A 13,849-nucleotide genomic window follows, 5' to 3' on the forward strand; every position below is an offset into this window, starting at 1 on the left:
AAATTATGTTAAGTTTTCATAAAACAAGAAAATAAGAGGAAATTGAGAAATAGAGGAGGTAAACCTAAGAGGGAGAGAAGAAGAACTCATGGGCAAAAGCTATTTTCGCAACCCTTTGGCAGCCTTCACAAAATGGGTCATAACTTCCTGCTCGTAACTCCAAATCAGGTAATTCTCGAAGATACGGATTCTACACGAAATTTCCTTTGATTTGATATATTAATTCGTGTCAGGGAGGTTCTCGATGAGGGAGATAAGCGAGTTTGAAGATTGGGAATTCTTGCTGAAAATGAAGAAAAGAAGCTTACGGGTTTGATGGAGAAGAAGGGGAAAAGTCCAGATTCTTGGCTAAGGTAAGGGGGGACTCTTCCGATTAACATCTACTATCGGGTTATGGATAGTAGGACTGATATAGATATATTATTTCGTATCGATTGAGTCATATGATAGAGTTAGGGATTTGAGTCAATTTGGATGATGATTGATCATTTGGCTAGAATCCATGATGTTTGTGTTGTTGTGGTTCAAATTGATAAAGTATGTGTAAATGCTTGCTTGTGATGTTTGATTGTGTTCGAATGTGTTGTTGAGGCATGAAATGACATGGAATAATTGTGAATTGATTATGTTTTTGTGTATGGTCGAAACGATTCGATTTGGGTTGTGTTGGATGGAAATAAGTTGCTGTCAAAAGTGCTTTTTTGCTGTTACAGGTGATATAACCGGTCACGGTCGGGCTTGTAACCGGTTACGGCTGTGAAAAATGGGGTTTTTGGGCTGATTACGAGTTCGTAACCGGTTACGGCTGAAACTGTTTTTGAAAATTATTTTCGTAACCCGTTACGCTTTTTCGTAACCCGTTACGGCTGAAACTGTTTTTGAAAATTATTTTCGTAACGCATTACGCTTTTTCTGTAACCCGTTACGGCTGAAGGTTTTTGAAAAAAATGAATCATTTTAGAAAACTCATAACTTTTGAACCGTTGGTCCGTTTTGTGTGCCGTTTCGAGCAGGATGAAGCTTATGAGGTATTCTTTATGTTAGGATGATGAAATGATTAGTAGCTTGAGATTATTTTACGACTTTGCTTGTTTTGATGAATGTTGTGTTGTGGACATATATGATGAGATGTAACGACACAAGCTATGTTTAAGACATTATTATGTGATGATTTGTTTGTTGGTATGGTGAAGCTTATGAGATAGTTTCGTGATGATGTGAATATATTGTCTGTTGGATGGATGATGTATTATTGACATATATGATGAAATGTGACAATATAAGATGTCGTTTGAAAAACATTATGATGTATGATTTGTTGAGAATTGTATGATGATGATTGCTTTGTTTGGAATGATGTGGACACATGTATGTTCTTTCTTATTAATGATGATGATTGATGTGGACACATGTATGTTCTTTAATGATGATGATGATTGATTGATTGTATTTGAATGATGCTAATGTATATAAACATACTTTGATGATGATGATGATGTTGATGATGATGATGAAATGAGTATTTGATGATGTTACTCATAGACTTGATGATGGTATAAGTATGTTCATGTATGTTTGCATTCATTCATATTCATTGATGATGCTGTATCCATGATGATGTGTTGGATCAATAAAGGGCATGATTCCCATTGTGTGGAATCGGTGCTGGCAGGGCCGTATCTTGATGATGTTGGATCGGTCATGGGTTATTCCCATTTGATGATGTTGGTACCACATGCATAGTGTCAGTTGCATTCATATGCATGACTTTTATAACATGATTGGATGTATTCCAGTGTTATAAATATTGATGATGTGTTGGTTGATTGTTTTGTGATGATGAAACTTGTCTGAATGTCTGTTTATGAAACCATTGGGTGAATGATGTAACTATGATGTGTTATTATTTATGATTCAATAACATTTGTTAATTTGAATGAGACTCACCCTTACTGTTGACATTTTCAGATTGGCGAGTAGCGGCTTTGGACTTTGGTGAGGATAGCTCATAGGCCAGTTTGTTTAAGTATAGTGTCGGTGTCATGCTCTGATATTGTAACACTGGGGAACGCTAGTTTAGAGTTTATGATGATACTCTATTTTGTTGTTATTGGAGTAATTTTGTGAGATATTGCATAGATGATGTTATGCTTATCTGTTGGTTAATGTTCCGCTGTGTAGAAACATGATTTTGTTAAATTGATGATTCGTTCCTAAGTGAAGCATGACAATTGATTTATGATAAATTGTTTAAATTGAATTGTGGCACCCTTGTTTTCATGTTTTACTCTGAATTATTTTATTTAATTTCCGCGGGGGTTTAGAAGGGTGTTACAGTCACAATGTTTGACCGTTATAAAGGTTGCTCAATGTACAAGAGACAATGGACCATAATGAGGGAAGGACTAGGGGATACTATTTTGTCAAACTAGATAGAGGTTGGTGCGATTGCGAAAAGTTTCAAGCCTTTTATATGCCTTGAATCCATGTCACAGTGGCATGTTCATATGCTCACAGAGTCCCTTCCACACATTTATCCCCCATTTACAAAGTCATAAACCTATATAATGTGTATAACAATAGCTTCTAAGTGGTAGAAAGGGAGGATTATTGGCCTACTTATCACGGGGACATTGTTTGGCACAACGAAAATATGCGAATGAAGAAAAAGGGACGCCCTAACAACATGTGTATTCGAACCGAGATGGATACGACAAACAAAATGATAAAATTATGCAGTTCATTTCGTCAACCCGGTCACAATCGAAAAAATTGTCCAAAGGTTGAAGCAAGCTCTGCAACATAATTATTGTATGACATGTTGATGTGTAATTTATTTTTTGTAACCATGACATTTCATATTCCAGATAACATTCATGTACAACAAAATAAAGACAAGCGCGTATAAAACAACAACAGGAAAAAAACAAATAAAACGACTAAACACAACATATCTAAAAGATTACAACCATCAGGACAATATCAGCTGATCCATGCATCATAATACGACAATGACTGTGAGTTTTTAACTGACGTCCACATACAAATTTCTCCATTCTGGTTAAACACCGTAACAAGCCTATCAATTCTTCTAATCTTTTCACCGTTAAGAATGTCTCTGTCTAACCAACAAATCAAGCTCCTCTCAAGATGCTCGAAAGTCTCTGTATTCCAAATGGATCTTAATTAGAGGCTTTGTTGGCGAATAAAAAAGCTGGTTTTTTTTTGATAATGTAAGACATTTTTGAAGAAATTTTTAAGAGTGAAATAAGAATATAAGTGACAAATGGTGAAAAATGATTTACTTATTTATGAAAAATGACTACAACGCATGCGCCAAAGGAAATGACACGTCCACTTAGGGCAACAATGCATGCGCGAGTCAAAGTGACACATATGTATTGCATACGCTAGTCAAAGTGGCGCCTTAGTGTATTTTTATGTACACGCGCCACATGCAGTGGCGCCTCCTCTTGTAAGCGATTTTTTTTGTTTAAAACCTGATTACTTTGATTTTTATTGAAATACTTAGTTATTCTAAAAAAATTGCATTTATAAATTACCTATTCCAGTAAATTATTAACCTAATCATTTGTGTCTCTGACAACCTTTACAAAATTGATTTTTATTATATGAATTACCTATTCCAATAAATTCCTATTACAATGAATTATTACAAAATTGATTTTTTCAAACCATTAAATTAATTTTTATTTTTATTTAATTTATTTACATGTATTTTAATTAATATATTATAATGTGAGTAATATTAATAACAATAATAAAAAAAAACAGATAAAACTATTCAATGTAGTGCATGTCATCTAAACACTACTCACTCTAAGCAAATTTTTTAAATAAATGATATATCTAACTTATATATAATTTAAATAAATTATTTATTAAATAAATGTAAAAAGTCAAATTTATTTATAAACGAGAACCTTACATCATAAAAAATTAATAAAAATTATAAAAAAAACCCAAACATTTATTTAATAATTTTTTTAAAAATTATTAAGCCAAAACAAATACTCCCTAAACTGCATTACACAATAAAACCGTAAAGTCACTTATTCACTAGGATTAGGAAGTACAGATTTCAAATATCACAAGATTTAAGTACATCCATAAAATTCAAACGACACTAAATTCATGAAAATTCTATTAAATAAAGTTTGTTTTTTTAAATAAGATAAGGGAAGAAAATAACAGAGACAGCGCATTGTTTTTTAAAACAGGAATCGAAAAAAAAGATAGCTTTGTTTTAACGACGATATCTTCAAAACATCAAGCGTTATTTTAACGCTTATATAAAATCTATATCAATATATCAATATATAAATATAAGACGGTGTTTTTGAATCCGGATCTAGCGCCTTCCATTCACCTCTTCAAAACCCTATTTTTCATCTTCTTCTTCCTCTCACTATTTTCTTCTCTCTTATCGATTCGATTCACCACAATGGCCAAAGGAGCTAAGAGAAAGACCAAGCACACCGAAGATTCCAAACCTGATTCCGAACCTACAGCTACAGGATCATCGCAAGAAAACGGAAATCAAATTATCAAAGCACCTCCTAAACCTAAACGCGTCAAAACCACTAAACCCCAATCTGAGCCGGAGTATTTTGAAGATAAACGCAACTTGGTTTGTTCTTCAACTTTCATCTACGTTGTTAATGTTTTATTGTGTTATAATTTGTGTTTATTTGAAAATTGAGTTTTTAGTTATTATTGAATAATAATTTAGGTTATTTGAATAAATTAGACCTAACTGGGATTTTTTTTTTGTTGAATTTGATTTTGTAGGAGGACTTGTGGGTTGAGACATTTCCTGTTGGAACTGAGGTTTGTTGATTTTATTTGTATTTTTTTAAATTGTTTTATAAGATGATACTTATTTTTGTTTTTAGTTTTTCTGAATACCTTCTGTTTGTTATAATGACAGTGGGATCAATTGGATTCATTATATGATATCAAGTGGAATTTCTCTAATCTAGAGGTGAGTATTCGGTCGAGTATTTGGTCTGCTTGGATTTCTGCTGATAGTCTGTGTTTGAGTGAAGTCAGGTGCTTTATTTGATGAGATTGCTAATGACATTTGTGGTTTGTGTGTATTTTTTTTGTCTTTAGAATGCATTTGAAGAAGGTGGCTTGTTGTCTGGGAAGAAGGTTTACCTCTTTGGCTGCACTGAGCGTAAGTAGTCTGTGAACTTTCTTGTATAGTTGGTTAGGCTGCTAATTTGCTTGGTAGCCAACCCTCTTATTCGGTCACATTTAGCTTACGTTGTTCTTATGCATCCTGTTGTTGCAGCACAACTGGTCATGCACAAAGGGGAAAACAAAGTTATCTGCATTCCAGTTGTTGTAGCTGTAAGTTCTTCTTCTTATGCGTACATTTGTTTTTCATTAAACATAAACATTGACAATTTGAACTGCCAATTATGCACAATGCAATAATAACAATAGTGATATCTATCTTCTGGCCATAGCATTGTTTGACCAACCGAGCTGGTCCTACCCAACCGCGAAAAGCTTTGATTTATTGTTGTAACTAGTTATACATTTCTTCAGTGTTTAATTTGATGTCTCTCCTTGTGGGATCTGGTTTCTTTGGTTTATACCTGGAATCGTATCCTTAGTGTTTTAGTTGTTATTTGAAAATATAAGTTTTACTAGTGATTCGATATTTTGATGCGCTGAATATTTTTTCATTCTGATTTTGATTCTAAATATATTTTGACTTCTTTCTGTTAACAGGTTGTATCACCTTTTCCACCATCTGATAAAATTGGGATTAACTCTGTTCAGAGAGAGGCTGAAGAGATAATTCCCATGAAGCAAATGAAAATGGACTGGGTTCCGTACATTCCTCTGGAGGACCGGTACTTATCCCAGCTTTTTTATTTGTTTACTTTCAGTGGTTCTTTTGGTATAATTATATGAAACATTGCTCCTTGGTCACCTTTCAACTTTTTTATTTTATTTTTGTCCTTAACAGAGATAGCCAAGTGGAAAGACTGAAGACTGAAATATTTATACTACGTTGCACCCAAAGAAGGTATAGTTTTATTCTTTCTTCTTTGCCCTTTCCCTTCAATATCATTACTCAGTCTTTACATTAAAATATGAAGACTCATTATTATTATTATCGATTTCAGATAATTCTGTTGAAGAATATCTTTTCTAAGAGAACAATCTCTTCTGTTGAATCTTGATAGGTTTCTTTGACTGCGTGGAATTTTGTTCCCTTAATCCTTGTAATAAATAGATTGTTTTGTTATCCTATGTTTGAGCTGCATTTTAAAATTTTATGCATTTCATTTCTTCTCAAGGCGAGCACGGAAATAAATGCATAACAATACATGTTTTGGCTTTTCATAATGTTTTAATAAAGTAACCGCATATCATTACTTATATTTAACCAATTATTTTCATATGTATTAATGAAAAGTCTTTCTTACTAAAAGTCACTTTCTCTTTTCAAACCACGCATGACTCCCTGTTTATAGTCTCCAGTATTTGACACTTGTTAAATTGTAATTGTACTTTGTCTTGCATAAATTTTAGTAATAGCTTCCATTTACCATGGTTTCTACTCATGGTATGAAAATTGACTCAATCTATAAAGATCTATAATATTTATATGATTGTAATTTGTTTCCTTCAGAGTAACCTCTGGAATTGGAACCATTGGTCCTTTATATTATATAATAAACAAGAATGGATACTCGGAAGCTTAAGTTGAATGTTGGGAAAAATTAGTTTACCATCTTAATATTTCAACGATTGTAAGAAGTATTTAGCCACTTGTTTTCATATAACGCGACTTGATGAACTACACAAATGCTTAAGTTGAATGTTGGAAAAAATTAGTTTACCACCTTAATATTTCAATGATTGTAAGAAGTATTTAGCCACTTATTTTCATACATGCAGCTTGATGAATTGGTCCTTTGATTAGTTTTTTTAATGTTTACATGTAAAGATAGCCAATTAGTTTATCCTTTCGATTAGTTTAGCCACACACTCTTGACCTGTTGTCCTCAATATAGCAAATTCATGAACATGATTTCATTCTAACCATGTCATAATTCGTTGTACAGGTCTGCTTTAAAACACCTGAAGCTGGATAGATTAAAGAAATACGAGTACTGCTTGCCTTGTAAGTTTTCTGACTTTATGCATATGTACACTAGTTCTACCCACTAGTGAATAAAGTTTCTAAAATTTGAATAAATAGTTCAAATAAAGTGAGAATGACGAACTGTTGTTAACCCAAGTAATATTTACTTGATCAATTATTAGTGCTTCTTTTGTATGAGGCATACTAGTTCGTTATTGGTTAATGTTTTTGTTAAGATAGTTACTTATGAGTGCTATTTTTTCCACAGATTTCTATCAGCCATTTAAGGAAGATGAGTTTGAACAGAGCACCGAGGTTCCAATAATCTATCCAGTTGAGCCAAAACCGGTAATTATGATTTCAGTTTTATCCTATAGGTTTGACAGTCTTTGGGTTGTTTGGGATATTTTTTTCCTTACAGTATGGCTATGTAAATGTTTTTTGTAAATATCTAAATTACCCTTTGTTCTAAATGCAACTTATGTATATATTGCTTGTTACAGGTCTTCTGTGAGTTTGATTGGGAATTAGACGAACTTGAGGTAATGGATTACCCTTTGTTCTATTTCTTAGTATTGGTATTATTCTGCAGGAAGATAATACTGGCTGTTTTTATAATCATTGTTGTTTATTCTAAATGGCTGCATGCTACTATGTCATTGAGTTCTAGGAAATTTTAACTTTACTGTGGTGTTTAAATGGGATTGTTGGGACATGATTAAAGTAGTTCTCTTATTTATCATTGATGTGTTTCATTGTTTCTCCACCTTCTTGCCCTTGTATTAAAGATGGCTATATGCCTCTTACACTCGGATGTTCAATATTCTGCAGGAATTCACCGATAAGCTTATCGAGGCGGAAGAGTTATCAGCAGACCAAAAGGATGCCTTCAAGGTAGAGAAAAGAAGATATTTTGTTGGTTCATTATTCATATTGTCACGTCGTTTATGTAACAAGTTAGTTTGATCCCTTATCCCTTTCTTTCTTTTTAGGAATTTGTCAAGGAAAAGGTTCGGGAAGCAAAGAGAGCCAATAGAGAGGTACTTTTGGTGGTTTGTGCTGTTGGGGGGCACTGCACATATTAGGCCTTTTTCTGCTCTGTTTAACCTTCCTTTTCTCTTGTAGGCTAGGGAAGCACGGAAGAAGGCCATTGCAGAAATGAGTGAGGAAGCCAAAGCCGCATTTGATGCTATGAGATTTTATAAGTTCTACCCTGTTCAATCTCCAGATGCACCTGATGTGTCTAGTGTTAAGGTAGGATATGGGCTTAAAATTTATGTTGATTGTGTCCTGTTTGAGTTTTTCTTGCCCCTAAATTTTACTGATAATATAATTCTGTTTTTGCAGTCTCCATTTATAAACAGGTATTACGGAAAGGCTCACGAGGTTCTCTGATTGGTTCCACCTTGGTCTTTTCCTGGCCTGTTTTGCCTGTATTTTATATGACGATTACAAGGCAGCACCTTGGTGCCCCTTAAAATTTTCTTTACCAAAGTAACTATCCAAAAGGTTCATAGAATGGTAAATTGTAAGCTCAGAAATCCTAGAAAAGTGAACTAGGTGGTGAGGGTAATTGAGACATGTTTCTGGCTCCATTTTGTAGAGAATTTCTTAGCAGCTTGAGCTCCAATTCACATTGCTCTTAGCTTGTCTTGGTATTCTCTTATGAGTAGTATTAATTTTTTCCTTCGAATTAAATGTATGACAGTTTTGACTTGGATCTCTGGTAAAATAAATTCTAGCTTATTTTCATTTTTCTCACTGAATTATCTGCTGTAAGTTACGGTTTCATTTTTATTGTTTTGAAATAGAAATCTTAAGCTACTGAACATCAACTAAAACAACAAGAAGTATCACCGTGATGTAATTTTCACAAAAATAATCATATTTCCAATACCTTGCACATGAGCTCGGAGGCCACTGAACTAAAAATGTATCGTTAGCTAGTAAAGATTTAATTATGACATTTGAAATTAAGGGTGAAAGATGTTTGCTTGAAGTAACTAAGGTTTACTAATTATGACTTTTGAAATTAAGGTATGTCTGCGAATCAAGTTTGTTTGAACTAGGCAAGGTTTACTAGGTAAGATTTAATTATGACATTTGAAATTAAGGTATGTTAGTGAAAATAAGGTTTACATTTGTGATTAAGGAATGTTAGCTAAAGAAGTTTGTTTGGACTAAAGAAAGGTTTACTAAGTTAGAATTTTGTTAGCTAAAGAAGTTTGTTTGGACTAAGAAAACAACCAAGTTTGTTTGGACTAAGAAAGGTTTACTAGGTAGTGAGAAATTAAATAAGTTAGAATTTTGTGATCTTTGCATTCTAAGAAAACAACATAATGAAAAGTTTAGAAGAAAATTAAATAAGTTAGATTTGCATTCTAAGAAAACAACATAATGAAAAGTTTAGAAGAAAATTAAATCAGTTAGAATTTTGTGATCTTTGCATTCTAAGAAAACAACTTAATGAAAAATTTAGAAGTGGTATGCATAATTCTGTAAGCTTTTTTAATACATTGATTTGGATCTTTGGGGCTAAGAAGGGAGGTATTATATTTTTTGTACTGTGTTGATTTTTGTAAAAAAGTATGAGTTTATATTTTGAAATATATAAGTGACACCTTTAAAAAGTTCAAGAAATAATACACTTTTGTGGGAAATTAATTGAGAACTGAATTGAAGAACCGACAATATTTTAAAGTTTGTTTTGTTTTAGAGTAGTTTAATGCGTTTTTCCAAAAACATGTTATAAAGATGATGTTTAAGAAATAGCATTTTTTTTTGGGAATTTTATTGAGAACTAAATTGAATGTTTTAAAAACTGATAATATTCTAAAATTTGTTTCAAAGCAGTTTAATGAGTTTTTTTTTTCTTTCAAAAACATGTTATAAATATAAAGATGCATAAAACTGGATGTGGAACACCGAAACGAAATGATTTAATTGAATATATAAATAAGACCATTTGAGAGTGGATAAAGTGCATCTTGTTTGGAACAGATTCACACCGAAACAAAATGATTTAATTGAATATATAAATAAGATCATTTGAGAGTGAATAAAGTACATCTTGTTTGAAACCGATTCACTGTAGAGTTTTTATTGCGAAGTTGTTGTTAATGCAACTTATTTGATCAATAAATGTATTCACACAAAGATTTCAAATAATCTATAAACATTTGGAGTGGAAATTTGGTGGATTACTCTAATTTGAAGATCTTTGGATCTTTGAGTTTACTTCTAACAAATGTGCACCACTATTTAATTGAACTACGATATGAACTGTGTTTTGTAGTAAAATTGACTGTTATGTTTTGGCGGGTCAATGACAACATAAGGAGTCCTTGCCATGCTTTCATTCATAACAAATTGTAGCGTCTATGGCAACGGTAAATTTCACACATCTTTTAGGATTTGGCACAAACAAAGCAACTGTTTGACAAATTCATATATCACGCCATTTGAGTTGAGAAACATTATACAGTTCAAATTTACAAATATCATCACTATCCAATTAATCAGTTAAAGATCACTTGATGCTGTCTGATTTTCAAAATAGGCCATCTATAAAACTAAACTAAATGGGAACTGAATACAATTCATATGATTTTTGCTTCATTAATGCCTTAACTCATCACATGCAAAGTAGTTCAAAGTAAGAGCAGCATATGCAAAGAAAGGTTTTCCAAGACCAAACAACAGCCTTTCATTCCAATTTGTCAAATATTGACACCTTCAACAAAAAATGGTCTTTCCATTGACTAACACTCGCAAAGGGCGTAAGACCACAAAATAATGGTAGAAACACAAGCAAAGTTGCGTAGAACCAAAATCGGCGAAACCAATATGGAAGAATTATATTCTGCTTCGTTTTTTCTGATGCAGTGACCGGTCCATGAAGGATCTTGAACAAAGTGGGAGTGAATACAATTGATAAGAAGTGCAGTATGCACAGAATCTCCCAATATAAGAGCCACTGAGAACCACTCCCTCCCAAAGTATCTATACAAACTTTGCCAAAGTAGCCACAAGCAACTCCTAATAGTAAAAGAATGAAAGTAACTGGCATTGTCTCTGATACGGTTGTTGATCTCATGATTAGCAAATATGCAATTGCAAAAATCATTAAGACGCCAAATGCCATTCGGCTCATAACTTGAACTTGACACCATAAAACGTGTAACTTTGAATTGAAAGTGAACATTGATTTCGGAGTCCACCACGACTTGGATTCCTAAAATAGAAAAAGGCATCACTAACATTTTTCAATTAAGGCAGTGTTGGATCAATATGCAGCTGGAATTAATGTCAAAATATCAAAATGGGGGCAGGCTATCAAATGTATTGTTAACTGTGATACATTCATGATATAAAAATTAGATAAGAAAATCTAGTCTTATTTCATTTAAATGTTTCTTACCTTGCAATGTTAGAGTAATGGAAATCAAAACTCAAGATAAGTACTAGTACTACTAAAAATAAACAGAATAACTTGTCATATAACTAAACCAAATCATCAAAGATATCTAAAGTTAAACATGACATTAGAAATCACTAAAATAACAACATAATCAGCGGAAAAATACTATATACTTGCCTTATTTGAACGAGTGCATGATGCAGTAGATTCAGTGATTCGTTCATAGGAATAAACGTAAGCACCATACATAAGTGAGGAGGACATGACAAGAAGACCAGCAATAAGACAGTCTACGCAGGTCTTAATCAGTTCACCGTGTCTCAAATCTTCTAACTGATTCTTAAACTTTTCAACTCTAAAGGATGCCTTTGACATTCCCATGGTCAACTTTGATCTCTCTAGTTGATTCAAATCAGAGTTGAGAGTCAACTGCGTCTCTTTCAATTTCAGTTTTTTCATTGTAAGGGCAAGTTCCAACGCCTTAAGGTCATTTGATCGACTTTCTTCCATAACAGATTTCTCAGCAGCACTAACCATAGAGTTGTTACTAATTCCAGATCCATAAGAGATTGTAGGAAAACAAGCCAACTGGTTTGATTGCCTGTGCAAAGTAATGCCATGATGACGGATTGAATCCATTTGAAAGCTCTCCTCAACCTCTTTGCAGTTATTCGTTTGATCTTTGATTTCCCCAGTCAACACTCCCTCTGTTTTATCATCACCAACGACAGAATCATTCGAGCAATCACCTTTGTCACGAGTCAATTTACAAGTTGGAAATTCCATCTTCATAGTATTCAAACTATTTTCTTCGTCGCCCATAGATGACTCATAAATTGATCCGAGAGTACTCAACGTACAAGCAAAAGATTGTCCAAAGTTCCTAGCCAAATCATCTAGCCCGTCTCCAAAAACCTGCGACCAGACCGGATAGGCAGTAAAAAAAACAACTGAATCGCCAATTGAATTTTCCTACAACCTACATGTTCACATGAACTGCTAGATAGAAAAAAAAATGCAGTAAAACTGCAATCAAGGGACGAAGCAGCAATTCAAGTCTTGCTTACATTGGCAAGAGATTCTTTGATAGCTGCATTGCAAATCTACATTGAAAATGAGCATATCCTCAATTAGTACATTCAGAGTAAGATTTCAATATTTCATTATTCAAGTTAGTACCTATGAAGTACTGACACAAACACGGACACCAGACACGACACCAACACTGATACGTCGACACCGGTAATAATTTAAATAAATCAATAAATTAAACAAGTATTTGGGTTATGATGATGGTATTTGTTTCTAACACGCATTTTTTCAGAGGTATCCGGTGTTGCAGATGAAATTACTAAAACTATTGAGAAATAGAAGTAGCATAACAATGATATATGAGTTGGAGAAACCCTATCAGTGTCAAATGCTGCATTCCTCTTATACAAAACCTTAACAATAATCACATATACAAATTAAACAATTTCTTCAACCGCAATATAATTTACAAAGGAAAATTGAAAAAAGAGAAAGGGAAAAAAATGGAACCTCAGCCATAACAGCGGCAAATGACATTCCGAGATGGAATCCGATGGAAGCTAAATCGGTCCTTTTACGGCGAATGGGGACTCTAACGACTTTTCGTTTGCATGCCAACCGCTTGATTTTGGGTGATGTATGAGACGACGTTGTTTCGTGTGAGGCTATCATAGGCTTGTTCTTACGTAGTTTTGTGAGACGATTGATGTAAGGATTGGTGTAGAGAGGAAGGGAATCGTTGGAGTTGCAGTGGGAAGAAGACGAAGTGGAGGGGACGTCCATTGAGAAACTCCCGCGAATGGTTTTTTTCTTTCTTTCCTTTTTTCACTCATTAGGGAGCAAATGAACTCATGCTAGAGTTTGAAAAAAAAATAAAAAAGGAATTTTTTTTTTGGTATAAAATAAAAAAAAGTTAAGAAATTATTAACAAAATAAAGTTTTACTAGCTGATAATCAGCGACTCAACATCATTATCCGTCTCATATTTTGCTAAATAGTCAGCATAAATATCCCCCTCTTTAAAAATATAAAATATTTAAAATTGTCATTTTTAAGAAAGAAATTCTTTAATGTTGTGAAGAATCGCGATATAATGGTGTCAAACAATAATAGACTATAATATAAGCTTGATAACAGAGTTGGAGTCAGAATAACATATTAGATCTTTGATGTCAAGTTCTCAAGACATTCGTAAATCATGATATAATGTCATTAGTTTAACATGAAGGATATTGGAATAACCAATATTACCCGCAAAGTCGTGAATC

The 13,849-nt window shown here is 33.2% G+C and overlaps 2 protein-coding genes across 2 annotated transcripts; one reads left to right on the forward strand and one right to left on the reverse strand.

Annotated features, from left to right (window-relative positions):
• The first annotated feature begins 4,317 nt into the window (after positions 1-4,317).
• Positions 4,318-8,881, forward strand: LOC131603190 (protein HEAT INTOLERANT 4). Its single transcript, XM_058875467.1, has 14 exons — positions 4,318-4,651; positions 4,813-4,851; positions 4,952-5,005; positions 5,137-5,200; positions 5,318-5,376; positions 5,764-5,888; positions 6,005-6,064; positions 7,110-7,168; positions 7,398-7,477; positions 7,633-7,671; positions 7,961-8,023; positions 8,122-8,169; positions 8,255-8,383; positions 8,477-8,881. Exons 1-14 carry the CDS (start codon positions 4,466-4,468, stop codon positions 8,522-8,524), a joined length of 1,053 nt encoding a protein of 350 aa, XP_058731450.1. The 5' UTR covers positions 4,318-4,465; the 3' UTR covers positions 8,525-8,881.
• Positions 8,882-10,636: 1,755 nt separating this feature from the next.
• LOC131607787 (protein CPR-5-like) lies at positions 10,637-13,396 on the reverse strand. Its single transcript, XM_058879748.1, has 4 exons — positions 13,092-13,396; positions 12,617-12,652; positions 11,727-12,464; positions 10,637-11,363 (listed from the first exon to the last, which is right to left on the reverse strand). Exons 1-4 carry the CDS (start codon positions 13,362-13,364, stop codon positions 10,836-10,838), a joined length of 1,575 nt encoding a protein of 524 aa, XP_058735731.1. The 5' UTR covers positions 13,365-13,396; the 3' UTR covers positions 10,637-10,835.
• Positions 13,397-13,849: the final 453 nt, after the last annotated feature.

The sequence above is a fragment of the Vicia villosa genome, linkage group LG5 (genome assembly GCF_029867415.1).
Source record: "Vicia villosa cultivar HV-30 ecotype Madison, WI linkage group LG5, Vvil1.0, whole genome shotgun sequence".
Taxonomy (NCBI): domain Eukaryota; kingdom Viridiplantae; phylum Streptophyta; class Magnoliopsida; order Fabales; family Fabaceae; genus Vicia; species Vicia villosa.